General features: G+C 40.8%; 1 protein-coding gene across 3 annotated transcripts in view; it reads right to left on the bottom strand.

The window, feature by feature from the left end:
- Nucleotides 1-17,559, bottom strand: part of FBLN2 (fibulin 2) — a 97,012-nt gene that overhangs the window by 11,508 nt on the left and 67,945 nt on the right. For all 3 annotated transcript variants that reach the window (XM_085235724.1, XM_010718454.4, XM_010718455.4), the window contains exons 5-11: nt 15,644-15,830; nt 13,846-14,052; nt 11,518-11,634; nt 10,970-11,071; nt 2,800-2,934; nt 984-1,121; nt 522-665 (exon numbers count right to left, since the gene is read on the bottom strand). In XM_085235724.1, coding sequence (XP_085091850.1) covers nt 522-665; nt 984-1,121; nt 2,800-2,934; nt 10,970-11,071; nt 11,518-11,634; nt 13,846-14,052; nt 15,644-15,830 — 1,030 coding nt within the window. The remainder of the gene's footprint in view (nt 1-521; nt 666-983; nt 1,122-2,799; nt 2,935-10,969; nt 11,072-11,517; nt 11,635-13,845; nt 14,053-15,643; nt 15,831-17,559) is intronic.

Here is a 17,559-nt window from a genome sequence, read left to right as displayed (position 1 = left end):
TTGAGCTGCATGCCAGCATATGGGAATGTTCCAATATCCTCTTCATAAGAAAATTAGAATTTATCCTAAATGTACACAACTGGGTGTGAATGGGGAACACCTGTAGTGCCACAAAGAACATGCACTTGATACTACCCTCCTGAGTCCACAAAGTCATTATTTCCAATATGCTGCATTGCACAGATTCAGGTCATACTGCTTACACTGAGATACTGTGCAAAACAGCGAAGGATCATGATTCGAGCAGCAGGATGAGATTAAAAAGCAAATAAATCATGTTCACTCCAGAAAGGAAGTCAGTAAATCTCATCAGCAGCTGAAAGCAACGTCACGCATGGTACCCAGAACTCCCTGCAGCACTGAAGCATCCTGGAGTGCAAACAAACCATTGAGCCACTTGGACTGCAAATGCATGTAACAAATTCCCATTGTTGGAAGTAACTCAAGGCAGTTATTTTAGACCTGAAATGTACTTCTTCCTCTGAGAAGGCACCTTGGCAGAGACTGGAGCTTGGTCTTACCAACACATCGAGTTCCATCCTCATTGGAGTGGTAACCTCTGCTGCATGTCAACATGTTCCTCTGGCAGGTGTAAGACCCAACAGTATTGATGCAGTTGAATCCTGGCTTACATGGCTCAGGAAGAGATGTGCATTCATTAATATCTAATGGGGAAAAAAAAAAAGAAAAAAAATTTAGAATAGTGAGACAAGCTATTTAACCTTTCAGGTCTGTTTTCTTCCAGCTCTCACTTCTTCTTCATTTCAATTTATTATTCTCTGAAGATAAAAGCTGAAGGAGGCCTGCTACGATAGTAGTTTCAAATTCAATATGCAAGTGTGCATATCTCTAAAAGAGCAGCAGTGTTTAAGTTCACAGCAGGATGTAAAGAAAAATACATGCAGTCAATGCACATCCCTTGAACAGGCTAAAAGGGAGAGAAGTTTGGCAGCGCTGCTTTACGTGTGATTGGTCAAACTTACCAACGCAGTTTCCTTCAGGATCTTGTAAAAACCCATCCATGCAACGTTGCTTTGACTCACAGTAGAATGATCCCTCTGTATTCTGACAAACAAAGTTTACTTTGCAGCTGTGAGTTCCTCTCTCGCACTCATCAATATCTGTTAAGCAGACCAATAACAACACCAAATTGTAACTAGTCATTTTCAATAGACTTCCTGGCTAGTTTATAACTTTACTCAGAAAGGAAGTTAGGAGGCATCATTTAAATAAAACATCCAAGACTGCCTTTGGGAGAATTTAGGGTTTGCTGTGTCTGCTCCTCAATAGCCACTTCAGCGCAAGCTTCAGAACTTGGTAGGTTGTGCCATGGTTTGGTGCAGACCCCTGCTGCTGTGTTCACAGCATCTGTTGCAAACCACAGATTCTGAAATATCTGCAGATTTCAATCCTGAAGGCTCAAATTAAATCTGATTGTGAATAAAACGTATACAACACTATTTCAAAAGCAAAATAGTCTCATATAATTTGCATACCTCAAGAATTCTAGGTACAAGCAAGCTTCCACTTATTTTGATAATAAAAGAGAACCTCACTTGAACAGGGTTAGGATTTCATTTTGAGTACAGGCACACATTAGGAACTCCTCATCCTCCAAGCAAACAAGGGGAGAACCACTGGCCCCCTCTCTTTCCATTCCAACTCTTCAGTCAAATGTTACGGTTACAAGAGAACATCACCAGCCTCCCAGAAAATAATTACATTAATAACTCTTTCCACTATATGTATAGACTGAGATAAAGTAAAATGTGGAATTCATGATTTCATAAAACTGCAAAACAGTTACATGTGGGCAGTTTTACACTGAGTAGATCTGAAATTGCAGTCTTTCCCGTAAGTTATTAATTTTAAGGCTACTTATAATAACAAATTTTAAATTTTGTAACTTGCTGCAACCTAACTTCTTAGAGAACAATTTTGAATGGTAATAAATGTTAGATAAGCCATATTGGTAATAAATGTTTGATATGTCAGAGACTCTAATGGAATATAACTGACAGCCTGAAATCCAAAGTTTACTTATGAGTGCTATATATAAAGCAAGAGTTCAGATTATTTCTATTTTACAATGTTGAGCTACATGCCAGGAGCTAAGTTCTTTCCTTAGGTACCTCCTATTCCAGCTGGCAGGAAGCTCTTGTGTAAAAATAATTAAAACTCTGATTTTGTCCTGGAAAGCAGGGCGCACGTGTCTTATGCACACTCATATACTGCAGAGCAACATCTGCTAGGCTATTGCTGCTGAGCTTAGCTCCTCCATTAGATCCACATACAGACCAAGAAGGGGGGTGAGGGAAGGGGGGTAAAGAATAACTTCTTAACCCCACGACCATTCACAATGTAAATAAATGCAGACAGACATCCTAAACACAGGAAGGCCCGCACTGAGCCAGCCAGCCCCATGATCTGTTCAGGCTGTGTGTGATTCAGTCCGACAGCAAACAGCATCAGCCCCTTCAGAGAAGAGCAGAGCTTCCCAGAGTAGCACAGTATGAATTCCTCCATTACTGAGATCCCACTCTAACCCCCTGAAAACAGTGCAAATCCTACTTCACAAGGTTTCCTATATTTTCCAAATTATTTATAGTTATTGTTGGAAATTGCTTCAAATAAGTGAAGGTACTAAACAGACTTAAAGAGCCAAACATTTCCATGAAGTTCAGCCTTTTTTTAGTTCAATCCTGATATCATAGACCAGCAACAATAAAATGCTTTGTAATCCTTTTCCGTCCCTTCCTGATAAAAGCAATTGCTTCAGTGGAAAAACACTTGTCTTACCAACACATTCTCCATCCTTAAGTTCATAACCTGGCTGACAGCTCAGTTCCTGGAGACATTTAAATGATCCCATCGTGTTGACGCAGTGTTCTCTCCGCTGGCAGGTGTGTGTATCCGTTACACATTCGTTGATGTCTACAAGAAATGGTTAAACAATTCAGTGCCTCTTGTTTATGAAGAAGTTTGCCTCTTCCTGCTCTTGTTTGGAAGGAGTCAAAAGCTCAAGTCAAATCATTTATTGCAGAAGATATTCAGTGCACATTGCCGCAGTGTTCTGATGAAGGACCTTCTGCTAATACAGAGTAACATTAAGAGATACAATGGCAGAGAGATTTCTTTCTTCTCCCTCCTTCCTAAATATTCAGGGAATAGTGCAGGACAAGGCATAGAGAAGAGGGAATGGCTTTAAACTGAAAGAGGAGAGATTTAGGCTAGGAAGAATTTTTTACTCAGAGGGTGGTGAAGTGCTGGCACTGCTGCCCAGAGACGTTGCTGGTGCCCCATCACTGGAGGATCCAGGGCCACGTTGGATGGGGCCTTGGGCAGCCTGAGCTGGTGGAGGCAGTCAGCCCATGGCCGGTGGTTGGGGCTGGATGAGCTTTAAAGCTCCTTCAACCTAAGCCATTCTAAAATTCTATGACAGAAATGATGAAATACTGTGATGGGCAGAGGACTTCCAAATTAACTGGATAGAAATCTCCTGGATAACTGAGAGTGAAAGCACTGATTGCTCATTACCACGTTTTCATAGCTCAGACTATGTATCAGTCCTGCTGCTTCTTGCCACATCGAGGAGCTGCTGGTGTGGAACTGCTGTGAGAGATGGGTACTGAAACCTCCTGCCTTGCTGCAGATGGAGTCATGGAATGGATTTACTTCCCAAGGAAGAATGTAATTGTAACTGGATAAACATGAAAATATGGAAGGAGGAACCCCAAAGGCTAAATCAACTTCATAATTAAGGAGGTATTTACCTCCTTTAAAAGATCTGATTTCACCAGGTAGAGCACTGGAAAAGTTATTTAAAGAATCACTTAAATACTAGATTGTGGAATGTAGGATACAGTTTGGAAAAAATATGCCACATGTTGTGATAGCTCTGATAAAATAATTTCCAATTCAGGTTTTGCTTGTTTTAATAGTGAAAGTGAGGGATGTCAAGACAAGCAAATAAAAGCAACAAGGAGAAGTAGAATTTGGGAAAAGAAACTTTCTTCTCATCCCGCACACAATCAGACACTTTCAGAGATCTCCATACAGCTACGATGCATTTCTAGAACAAAGAGATGCCAAACACAACCAAAGCTACCACCAGTCATCTGACTGCCCTGCACACAGAGCTGTTTACACACCACAAAATAAAGCAAGCATTGTTTAAATAAGATTTTTGCTTTGGCTGTAGAACATCATTCCCAGATAAGTACAACATCAGAGATATTGCTTCCCCTTGAGGAGAATGAAAACAGGAAAAGTCCTGTTAGAGGCTTTTGTGTTCAAAAATTTGTCAGCTTGTTCTCTGCCAAACAAATGAAGAGCAGCACCACGATGTTTCTGTTCCTGCTGACGTCAGCTAACGGGTGATGTGCACTAAGATTTGTAAAACCAGTATGTTAACTTGGTGTCAATCCACTTTTCACTTATTTAGGGGGTTGTTTTTCAGTTTTGTTTTGTTGATGGGTATTCTATTTGTTGGTGTTTTTGTGTGTGTGTGTATTTGTTTTGTTGTAGTTAGCTATTGCTATTCACATGCTGTTCACTTGCTTTCCAAAGTCAACTTCTGCAGCAAGGTCACTGCTGTTGGCTGGATATCTTTCCGCCTGTCCCACATGACGGTTCTTCATTCATTGGCAGGTAGTATTCCAAAGCCTTTGCAAGGCTATGTCTGCCTTGCAGTTTCCCAGTTTTTACCTATTACCATGAAGAGTAGACATCAGTATTCTCAAAAGTGATCTTGGGGAAAAAATCAAAATAAAAGAAGCTCAGGTACTGAGAGAAGAACATCAGCTGTGTGGACCTAACTAGACTTAGTTCTTGAATAAACTTGAAATTAAAAAAGAGGACAAAAATATCAATGAAGAGCCACTCAACACCATGTATTGGAGCAAGTCTTGACACTGATTTAAAAGGCTTTACTAGTGACCTTTTTTTGCCAGCCACAAAAAGTCCCATATAAATATACTGCACTGCATTTTACAAACTTATATCACTTCAGTACGAAAACTGCAGCAAGGAGGAAAGCATGTTTGAAATACAACTTGAATCTATAAGAAGTCTTCTACCTGAGCAGTGCATGCAGACAGGTAAAAAGAGGGTTAAGATTTCATGGAAAAAAAAAGAAAGAAAAAAAAGCTAATAAAATGTCATGTTTTGCCTGTGATTTCTGATTTAATTTCCAAAATCCTGAGTACTTGAGAAAACAAGCAGAGCTGTGGTCAGAATGCAACTTAGGAAATCAAAATCACAGAAACATACAAGACTGTACGCAGAATCTTTGCTTTCAATGAAAGTTTTGTGCACAAGTCATACCCTGCCAATATCTGAAACCTAATGATTGTGACATGGGCTGAGATGCAAAGACTAAATTAGGAGCCTTGCCACAGAAGGGGAGTACAGAAGAACTTTCTCATGCATTTCTGTCAATCCATGCTGTTGCTATCACCATCAAAGCCTATCACAAAACAGTGTCCCTTCACGTGAGGGTGGGAAAAGGCATCTTTGGTTAATGGTGGTCCCAGTTTGTGTTGGGCAGGCACGCAAGCTTCTGAAGTAGCTTTTTTCAACCCAGGCTGGACCTAGTATTGTTCTGCTCCATCCTTATGGAACAAGGTAGAGGGAAGTAAGGTCTGAATATGTTTAGTTACACTCTTTTGTCTTCCCTATCGATTACCCATAAAATCAAAAGTGCCCATAACTGATCTGTCTCCAGTACCAGAAACAACTCAACAAGTCTATAAGATGTTTGGCAGAACACTGGGAAAAAAAATATATATTTTCAGTTTCAAACAAATTTAATGGCTAACACTGAACAAGCACAGCCTTCCAGCATGATTAAGACTGTTAGTTAGGACAACGTTTTATATATAAAAATGGGAAAGAAGAAAAAGTAATTTAGTAAAATATTAAAAACAAGTTATACAGTTAATTTTTGAGAAGTATTAGCTCTACGTGTGTGGCAACATTCCTCACCTTATGTCAGTAAAAGCCAGAATGAAATTTAATCATATAATACTTCTCTTTCTCCTGGAACTGTTGTTGAGCACCGGGACATATAAAATAGATATACTCAGCTTTCATGCATCTAAGAAACTGACATTTTTGCAAAGGAGTATCAGCATTTACCTACTGCTGTGTTGGTTTTTTTTCAGCACTTCCTTCCACACTAGAGTAACATTTTTGCACCTTTTTTTTTTTTCCTTGCATCTCCTGCTTCTCATGAATTCTTTCTCTTCAAATACCATCAGCTCAGTTTGTTTTATGGAACACATCTGTTTTATTTAGATCTGTCATTATTTTGCCACCATTTCTTAGTTGCTTTGCTGAGGTACAGTCCCTACGGGTCAGCAAAAAAATGACCACTCACTGCTCACTCTGGTGGGAGGAAAAGTTTGCATGGGAATAGCACAGGAAATACAACAGCAGTCTCTCATCAGTGTATCTGGGTGGTGGTAACGACTTTGCCTGAAAGTCACCAGGAAAAGTAATCCTTGTTAAAAACCCCCAGCCTGGCTCTGAGGAACGTGGAGCTTTTATCCCTAAAGATATTTTAATGTCATTTCACAGCGTCACACAAAGCTGGTGTGAGTGACTCAAGCAGCTGGTGGCTCTTCATTGCGCATGACTGGCTTTAGGGAATTCTGCCTGCTCCTGAGCGCACCTGGAATTATCAGCTTACAGAGTTTGACTAAAGGAAACTCACCAAAGAAAAGGTTATCAGCTGTTTTGTTCCTGTGCAAGGGCTGTTCCTCCCATCCCTCAAGTATGCAGTTACATAATGGTAACAACAACAATTTGCAAACAAATGAACAAATCTTTCCTCCCGATGTTTGAGACAGTTCAAGATGGAGCACAGATCAGCTAAGCTGGAAAAGGATCCCATGGGGAAATATAGCTGCAAATGAAGCAGTTGAACAAATCAGGAGGCACAATGTGCTTGTGGCATTCCTCTTTGACCAGAAAAGCAGGAAAAGTGTCAAATACAGCAAGCGCTCTCCAGGCAACACTTACAGAGCAGAGCTGCATGGGAGCAGGGAGAATATGGAGTGAATCTAGCCAACAGAAAGAGGAACATCAACATTTCCTAGGTTGTTTAACAAGGAAACCTCTTAAAGAACTGACCTGCATCAAAGAAGCACACAGCTTTGCTATTTAGTGAGGCAGAAGAGGATCTTTAGCTTTACAAATGGGAGCTGTAGCTTTTGTTTTATTAGCAATGCCTGAGGTGTGCCTTGCATTAGTCACAATAAAACTCGATAATAATGTCATGAGATAGAGGACAGGAAAGGAAGAAAGTGAGTGAAAGGAAGCACTTGGCATCTTCTGCAGCACCTTCTGCTTAAGTTGCTGACAAGGGTGAATCAACTTAGCTTCAAAACACTGCTGACAGATATAGAAAAGGACAGATACATCACTAATGAATAGGCCAGGAAAAACACAGGGGGATTAATGGCAAGATCTTCAAAAGCAGAACACAAGGTGAGGCAGCTCCTTCAGCTGCTCACTTGCCAGACCTTATGCTCAGAAGCGTGGTACCTGCAGCAGGCTCTGTGAAGCCATGAAGACACCGTGCAGATGAGCCAACTGCAAGTACCACAGTCCATCTCACAAGCCAGTATTTTATTACAAAACGTATCCTTCCTTCCAGTGGCATTCTCTCAGCCATTTATTCTAAACAAAACAATTTCATTAATTTTGCATGCTTATCAGTGTGCCTTATTTTAAAAATCAAATTAATCCACTTTTGACAGCTTAAGGAAACTCAGAAGTTAGTAAGTCAAATTTCTACTCTAACTATGAATCTGCATAAACTTCCCCCTCACATCCTCATGCCATATGATGCTCATTACTACACTGAGATCGCAGAGCTTTGAAGGATAGGAAAGAAACTGAAGCTGTGACACTATGAGAGTGTGATGGTGATAAAAAGAATGTTAAAAACATTGGGAGAAGGACACAGATAGAAGAAGGTGAACGCATTCACCCATGACATTGTAGCTATAGGCACCACTGCTTTCATTAGTGATAGGTCTCCAAGTGCTCTGTTTTTCCAGGCGTTACCATATAATACTACAGCAGCTCAGGCCTGTGGAAAAGTACTTCAAACAGAAATTCTTTCATAAGATCAGGTCCTGCCCTCTTAAAGAAAATGAAAATCTCCCAAACACGCTTTTAAAAATAGATTAGTTCCCTACAAGAACATTAAGAGCAGGGATGATATAGCAAAAGTATGATGCATCTTTGACTTTTATACAAGAAATTTGTGCCAGAATTATCAGAGGACTAATCCGAATTTTAGAATTCCAACATACTTGAACAGATCTTTTCCACTGCCTGGGCCTACGCAGACTTCTTTAGCTTTATTTATGAAGTTTTGCTGTTTCCTACGCCTGGGAATTTGGCAGCATGGACACTGTGCAGGGAGATCAACTGCTATGCAGTCAGTCCACTTTAACAGTCTCCAGTACAGCCCTATTCATCAAGGTTATGAACTTTTATGATTTTCAAGCAAAGTTATTTGTATCCTGAGGATGTATTGCTAAGGAAAAAGCTGAACAGCATACAACTCATGATGTTAAGTGGCTGAGCAAGCAGTGCACATGTGTTTTTACTAACTCATATTGAAATGTCATATGCAAAGATGGCTAGAGAAAATTTTAGCACAAATGGTTTAAATGCATTGCAGAGCATGGAGAATTATGATGCTGTGGTGAACCGTTTATACCTATCATCTTACCAACACATTCTCTATGCCTGTTGAGTATAAAGCCCTCTGAACAGATCACTCTGTGGTTGACACAGTAGAATGATCCCAATGTGTTCACACATAATTGTCCTCTGGAGCACCTGTGAGGCACTCATCCAAATCGGTATCAACATGTTGCAACCAAAAGGGAGAAATAGAATTCTATTAGAAAAGTTTCTGAAATGAAACAACATTACTTTCACACTGGAGATCTCTAAATGAAGTGTTTTGGAGCTACCACATCAGCACTTGCTATAAAAAACACAGTGTTACGCTGAACATACAGCTGGAATAAACCATCAGAGATCATCTAGTGCTTGCTCATGCCTCTGCACCCTTGTCATCCCAGAAGGAGCCCTTCTTAAAACAGGTTGCCCAAGGAGGCTGTGGATGCCCCAACCCTGGAGGCATTCAAGGCCAGGCTGGATGTGGCTCTGGGCAGCGTGGGCTGCTGGTTGGCGACCCTGCACATAGCAGGGGGTTGGAACTGGATGAGCATTGTGGTCCTTTTCAACTCAGCCCATTGTATGATTCTATGATTAAAAGTTGGCAGTGACACAGATGTAACACACACACACTTCCCAAGTAACCTATTCCAGTGCATTATCACCCTTACCATCAAATATTTTTTTAAATGTAGATTATAAATGCCTCCTGCTAAAATTTAAACTCATTACTTCCAGTGACATTCCAGAATTTCTTCACCTCCTGCAGGAAAGTGACTGCCTTGAAATGTCCCTTTTGATTCTGACATTAATTAATCAAATTAGCTTCCACCACACTTGAGAAAGCAATGCACAGTGAATATTTATCTGGCAATATTAAATTCCCATTTTCTTCACAGGCTATCTGGAATTCCATCAAAATGATTTGTTATTCAATAAGATATGAGATTAAGAGAGATGTGGATCACTTGTGAGCACTTGTGAGTTCAGAAACTTCTACTTGCATTTCACTGCTGGCTGTTACTGTTCTCGTGCTTACAGATTTATAATAAAGCTATGTCACAGGGCATTGCTTTTGACTCCAAAATCTTTCTGGTGCAAAGACATCCTTTGTGACTACACAAACATGTCAATTTAAAATTTATACAATGTGAATTATAATGATGCAGCCTTGAAATTCACTGTTTATCATGTGGATGCCTGAATTTCAGTGTCAAGTGAAACCTGGGGAGCTGCACCAGCTCACAACAGCACATTCATCCTACCAGTGAAGCCTCAAATTTTCAAGGTAAGCAAAAAAAACCACCACCAACAAAAAAACCAACAGTCAAAACAGATAACTCAGCAGATCTGTAGTGCTGGGAGGGTTCCTCAAGGAAGCAAACATGCCTACATTTTGCCAGCTACTATTCTCGGGAAGAGAAGCTGCACATCTTTAGCTGAACAGACATAGCCTGGGGAGAAGAGGCAGTGGGAAGAGACACCTAAGAGGGCTCAGAAGAAGTTTGAGACATCAGGGGAAGAGAGCACAAAACCAGGCTTGTCTTCATCTGATAATAGGCAGACTGCATAGACATGCTTCAGAAGTTAGTTGAGAAGCAGTTCTGGTATTCCTTCTGCCAAATGCTCTCAAAGGATGTATTTTTCTCTGTACTGCAATTCACAACACTGAAAATAAAGACTCCTTAAGGAAATACTTTGAGGTTAGAGAACATTGGGATCTATTGACAGCATTGGTGGACAAATTAAGGGCAACTAGTGTCATCTAGCTGGCCTTGTGTAAGGCTTCTGACATGGTCCCAGACCACATCCCTATCTATAAATTGGAGATGGATAGATATGAAGGATGGAATTCAGGGTTGTGGTCAATGGATCTATGTCCAGCCCTATCAAAGGTGGTGTCCCCCCGAGGTCCATGTTGGAACTGGTGCTCTCCAACATATTTATCAAGTACACAGACCGTGGAAATGGATTTAAACTGAAAAAAAGGAGATTTGGGTTGGATGGTAGGTGGAAATTCTCTATTCAGGGTGGTGAGGCACTGGCAAAGGTTGCCCACAGAAGCTGTGGATGCCTCATCCCTGGAAATTTTCAAGACCAAGACAGATGGGTCCCTAGGCAGCCTAATCTGCTGGGGGGCAACTCTGCCCATGGCAGGGGTTGGAACTAGATGATCTTTAAGGTCTCTTCCAACCTAAGCCATTCTATGATTCTATGATTTGAAAATGTTTTAGCTATGTCTCTGTGTTGGACCTCAACCACTTACCTTCACAAGAAATCCCATCAGCCATGATAGTATATCCAGACAAACATGAACATACAACATTTCCTTCCACAACACTGCAGATGTGCTTGCAGGGGCCGTTATCTATACAAAACAAAATTGCAAAATACATTAGTATTCACAATGCAGATCAGCTGAAGTTACAAACATTTGGGTCATCAGAATATACTCCCATCTTAGACAATGGGGAGTGCAGTTTGTAAACAACCTGTCCAGGAATCCCTAATCACTACTTACAATCCTCCTATTACACAGAAACACACCTGTGCCACCTCTATTGTTTAAGTTTCGCTGCACAGCTGAGGTGGTTACTTTAAACTAAATAGCAGGTGTGTAATAACCCTGAAATCAGAGTACAGCCTCCAATTACCGCCTCAGGTTTCCCTTGATAATTCCTCAGGCTTATACCAGAGGTAAATAACTGAGGATGTGCACTGAAATCAGATCGGTGAAGGGATGTGCGGAATTTTATTCTGGCTCTTCAAACATTCCTCATCCATTTGCATCTGCAATTTATACTTCTGACATACCTTTACACTTATCCTGCTCTTCTTGTAAGGACACAATGAGAAGAGGCTGAGAAGGAGAGGCTGCTGGGGGGATAGTGGCTTCTACTTCCAGCCTTGTCACCTGTCCTCGCTCAGGATCTGTAAAGAAGGGAGGCAGATGTGGGTTAGAGGGTGGCATCATGTCCTCCAGGAACCCCACGGCAAGGGTATCAGTTGCATTCATCCCATTTCATCATGGTTTGTAGGAGAAAACATTTTGATGATATGGACAACTGTCTATGAATGGAGCTGAACAGTTTGTTTTGCAGGATGCCAAGTGTTTGATGTGAACAAGTGTAACATTGCATGCACGCAGAGTGCTGCGAGTTAATGGAGCCGCTCACAAACACCACGGATACGGACTAGGGAGTTTGGTTGGTCATCAACATCTAATGAATCAAAATGTTAACTTTTTCAAATAATGATTTATTTTAAGGATAGTAGCTGTTTTTCATTTGGAGTAAGAGGGAAAAAAAGCAGAACCCAAAACAAGTTCAAACTTTTTCTGTATTTCAATAAAAATGAAAAGCAGATGCTCACCTTTAAAAGGATACCCTGCAATGGCTTTTACAGAGCCAAGTGGGAAACACGACAGCTGCTGTCATCAAGATTTCTAGCAAACAGTAACTTCAAAGGTATCAGAATGGGATTTTGGTTTGTTGGTTCATTTTTTTTAATTATTATTTTAAGGAAGCTCTGTTACATTGCTAAGAGTAATCCAGTTTCTAAATATCATCAAAATGTAAACTTAAATCCATATTTCTCATCGCCCAGAGAAAAACATGACCCAAAAAACAATGACAACAGTAAACAAATAAGTGCAAATGCTATACAAGATTTAGGTGGGGAAGAGTGATTTTATCACAAATAAAACAAACCACAGGCAATGGGCCACAGTGCAAGAAAGACCAATGAAAGGCACACGATTATGGCATATCCAAATGCCACAAGGCACTGGGGCAGGTAGAAACACAAAATATAATATCTACCCACAGGACAGCAGTGTGAGATTTAAAGATGTCTGATGAAGGCCTCCACACTCAGAACACAACAGATGGGCACATACACAGGGTAATGATGAGGAGCAAAAGGCCAGAATGCCACCACCAGGAAGAGCACGTACGCTTTAGACATGGATAGTGAGGGAAGTGCCCTGCCATCTCCCTTGCCCAGCCTTTAACTGGACTCAACACGACGTGATGACAGTCGCAACCCTTCTACACTTTACTCTTCCTATGCATCTCAGCTGTGCCATTCACAGTCCTCCACACTTGTGTCTCAACTCTCTGTCTCAGCTGAGGTCTTCAAACCCCTCTGCACCTCTTGGCACAGCCATAAGCACTGCAGTCTTGCAGGTCTGCCAAGAATACTGACTCCTTAGATACAAGATTAACCCAAATCCGCATTTCAACAGAGTTAGTAATAAGAGAAGCAAAGCAAAGCAAAACAAAAAACACAGATATGCTCCAGGTGGATGATCAAGCCAAATTTTGCAGAACTAAAATAAGAACCACTTTCTTAACTTCTTTTGGATCAGGCTCTTTCCCCAGAATTTTAATACACATAACAGAGCAGACTGCTGCTGCAAAAATGCAGTCAAACGCATTATTGATGTAAGTACTGTAACATCATGTTGAGAAGAATGACATAATGAATGCTCATTATTTGGCTTGAGCAGAAAGAATCTGAAGTCTGAGGAATTTTGTCATGGGATAGCAACACTTCTTTTGCTTGTTAAGTAATTGAAAACACTGGTAACTAATCTAAGGTTTCAACTTTTTGGGTTATCTGATTTGAAATCTTGCCATTGGAGAAATCCAGACATCAATACAATTACTACGCTATAAATGCTTTTTTCATGACTTCCTCTACAATTGACATATTTGGATTTTAATGATTTAAGATAAAAACTGAAGTTTGGGAAGTAATGCTGTGTGTCTGAAGCGAATAAAGTTTGTCTAAAGGAAAGCTAACTGTGAAATGGAAAATGACTCTAAGGAGAAAAGATACTCTATTAACAATCTTCACAATTCCTTGTCTGAAAAGTGGAAACAGTCTTGCTTTGAACACATTAAATGCGCACCCTGATATTATGCCATAGAGAATATAAACACAAAAAATGAAACACAATCTGTTTCCTAGGGTGTTGTTTTTCTTGACATCTTTAACCAGCACAATTTCCAGGGAAAATATCCCTGTTAAAAACTTCACCGTCTACAAAGAAGATAAAAAAAAAACAACCCTTGGTAGATCAGTAAAGGCAGCAGAAGGCCACCATTATTCACAGTGTTTCCTGCTCACATTCCTCACCTGGAGAGCAGCTGGTCCCATCTTCTTGCAAAGTAAATTCTGGGAAACATGAACACTTGTAGGACCCCACAGTGTTTATACACAAATGCTGACAGAGCTCCCCACCATACAGAAGACATTCATCCAGGTCATCTCCAGGCAGGTTATTTGACAGTTCGGCTTCGTTACTAATGGACAGAGCTTCGTTGTGATCTTCCATCTCTGAAACTAACACAGAACAAAACATGCTGGTTCTCTGCCAAGTGCGCTGGCATTAGGTCTGTACAGTATGGAGCATTTGTTTATGCAAATTCCAGATACAGTAAAATCTACCCAAAATAGTTAGTTACTTCATGGATGGGAGAAAATGCATCCATCCTGAAGATAAGCCCAGTGTTGAATGTCCGCTGTGTTTTTCAGTAGAGATGTACGGGCAGACATTTCACAGGAGTCACAGAGAAAAAGACTGATGTTGGGAGGTCACAAGCTCCCCTTTTACCCTAACAAACACCACTATCACCATTTGTAATACTGTATCACACTTGAAGCCCCATCTGAACTGCCTCCTCTGCAGAACCACACTGATATTTTTTAATTTCAGGAGCAAAGGTTAATCAGTTAGTCTGGAAACTTTTCAACACCACTACCTACTGATTTATTAGCTAATTCTGCAGCTAGCATTACAAATATTCAGGGGCCCACTTAAAAATGACATCTTATCTATTGTTTTTGATTGCTGGCAAAAGCACTCGCCATCTTTCATCTCTTGACCAAGTTTGGGGAGAGTTTGTGATATTAAAATTAATTCTTCAGTGAGTTTCACAGTCAGCTTGTCTTAAACATGTACACATGAATTTCATTTTCATTGCTCAGTGAAATCTCTGCTAAGTTGAAATAAATCATTACTTATTTTGACAAGAGAAAAAAAAAAAAGAACAGCACCATTTATCTCATGAGAAGAGAATGGACAAAATGTGAACCCTAGCCTATCCAGGAGGTTACAAAACAATTCATGCATGACAGGTGGCTGGAGAGTGATGCTGGAAGGAGCGTGATCTTGGGCTCAGGGAGAAAGCATAGCTGTTTCAGCTCCACGTTTGTCATGCTTCCTTTGTCACACTTCATTTACTGCAGGGATTTGACTTAGTTCTTCAGCACTGCTAACTTCCTATGTTGAAAGAACAAACTAAACTTTCAGTGCTTTGGGACTTCCCCAGTGTGTGCACCAGGACAGCTCCTGTAACGTTCAGTAGCACAGTAGGAAATCTGTTCCCTGGAGGTTTCATTGCTATCATAATGGATGGGACTACTTTGTCTGGAAAAAAATTCATAGTTCATTTCACCCAAAAGATTTCTGGACAGCTTCTGCAAAAAGGCAATGACAAACTTCAGCTTTGCTTCTTACAAAGGATTGGTGGCTTCCTGTCCACCAATGGTTGAAAAAGATCTTTGAGATTAACAAAGAAAAGGAAAAAAAAAGAAAAAAAAAAAAGAAAAAGCTACCATACAGGTTGCACTCAGCTGGTCTTCATGTTACACTCTGCATATCACCCAGAAGAAGCAGCACTTCTGCTTGATGTGCAGCAGATCTCTGTACTGAGCAGTTCAGGGGGAATAAATCACTAAAGGAGGATTAGAACCACCTACGTATATGTTTTTCTACTTCAAAACAATTTTTAAGAACAAGTCACTCTATACTTGGTCTGAAAGGAAAGGCAACTGTGCTGCTACAGCATTACTATTTCCAGCACCTCTCCATGTGGCAGCATGAGATGGAGCCTGCATTTGCAATGTCTTCAAATTAAAAATGGACACTTACTCTTCTCAGGTGTTGCAGTTGGCGAAGGTTCAGGATGCTTTTTTATTTCTGGATGGATGAAGTGATCTCCCCCTTCACAGCAGGACAGCATCACGTGGCTGCAGGGGTAGCCCAGATTTATGTTGGACTCACAAGTTTTCCCCTCACTCCTTAATCGCAGGCCCAGATTGCAGCAATCACAGCATTGCTGAAAAAGAAAGAGATCATTAGTAATGAGAGTTTCATAAAGTCTGCTTCAGGGAAGAGCCCCCCCACACACCTGGAACTGATCTTCACTTTCTTTAACAGTGGAACATCTGGAAAAGCACTTAGGTTGCAAACATCAAAGCTTTACTTGTGCTTGTTTTTGCCGTTCTTGCACAAGTGGATCAGTCATAATTAAGATACCCACAGTCTTGCTGTTACACCAATTTCAGCCATTCCACATGGAAGGATTTAGCTACAGATTGCCTTTTTCCAGCTCTTACATGTTGCTTTGTTTACAGTATGTTAGTAGCAAAATAATACAGATCCATACATCTTTGCATTAGATCTTGAAAGATGGCCTGTTGCTTGAAGCAATGTGGAAGAACTGTAAACACCTTCCACAGACACAAGGAGCAGCACCCTGAGCTCTGTCAGTGACACTATTTCCCCTACAGCACACTGCTCTGCAGACCCACTGTGACCTTTACTTACCTGACTGTCGTGGACCCCATCCCACCAAAGCAATACCCAGAGAAAGGCCAGGAAGTATTTTATGACCTATTTGCCTTCTGTTTCTTCCCTGAGTGAATCCAAAGCAGCAGCTTCACTGCTAGGCTGATGCAATGAGGCACCCCTTAATTGCAGTCTCTCCTGCAGCTTCTGCTGCTGCAAGCTGCAGACAAAAACAGCCTTGTGCTTTACTCCAGCATGTATAAGCCTACTGCACATTTAGGCCAGAAATGTGTTAGACAAATTATATCAAACCCCATATACACTTCAAAAAGTCCATACTGTATGCAAAGTAGATCCTTAAGCAAGCAAGGAAGCTGAGGAATTGTCTGGTATAGAGATGTACAGAGGTCATAAGTGAATTGAAAATGTTTGTCTGGATTTAAATAGAAGCATCCTGACATTCCTAGCACAGAGATTTAAGATGCCTTCACTCTGATTGAATAGTTAGAAAATCCAGGCTCCTTCCCTCTGCAGCACTTCTGCTAATCAACACATCCAGCTCAGCAGCGCTCATTTAGAGTTTGCAGCTAAACTCCAAGCACCTCTCTGAACCAAGAGAAGTGATTTCAGCCTATTCAAACATTCAGTCTCTGAGCAGGCGTCAGACACATAAAATGAAGGCCATAACTCAAACTGGCACCAGTTAGCTATGTCAACGGAAAGTCCAAGGGCTGAACAGAAGAAACTGAACTAATCTCTTCCTTCCCAAGAGAGAGATCTCTGACTTGAGGAGAGCAAGTAAGAAAAGCACTGTTGTAAGGGTTGGGCACGGTATGGGAATGGAAAAGCATCATGTTTCATGATTAACAATCCTAGATTGGCATTCACATTAAAACCAACTCTGTCTCTCCACCAAGGAGACAGGAAAACTTGCTTGCCAGCAGCGTGATCTGCAGAAACTCTTCTGCTGAGTCACTTTCTTCAAGAGTCAAACACTGCAGCTTTAGAGTTTCTTGAGCATTTCACTGTGTGTCCCTTGAAAACAGCTTATGCTTTATGTCCATGATTTTTATTCTGAAAGCTCCCCAAACATCGCTGATAGTAGAAGTTATTCACTGTTTACGTTTGCAGACTTGCGCTCCCCTGAAGATTTGGCATTTTTCCCCAAGATCAGACTGACATCTGCACTCAAATGTGTTTGTGAGAAGTTTACAGCACAACTCTCGAAGATGCTAAATTACTTTTTGACACTAAAGGGAGTAAACCATATGTCCAAA

This window comes from Meleagris gallopavo, chromosome 14 (genome assembly GCF_905368555.1).
Source record: "Meleagris gallopavo chromosome 14, MGAL_WU_HG_1.1, whole genome shotgun sequence".
Classification (NCBI taxonomy): domain Eukaryota; kingdom Metazoa; phylum Chordata; class Aves; order Galliformes; family Phasianidae; genus Meleagris; species Meleagris gallopavo.
The sequence above is the reverse complement of the archived record's forward strand: the minus strand, read 5'-3'. Positions and strand labels throughout refer to the sequence as shown.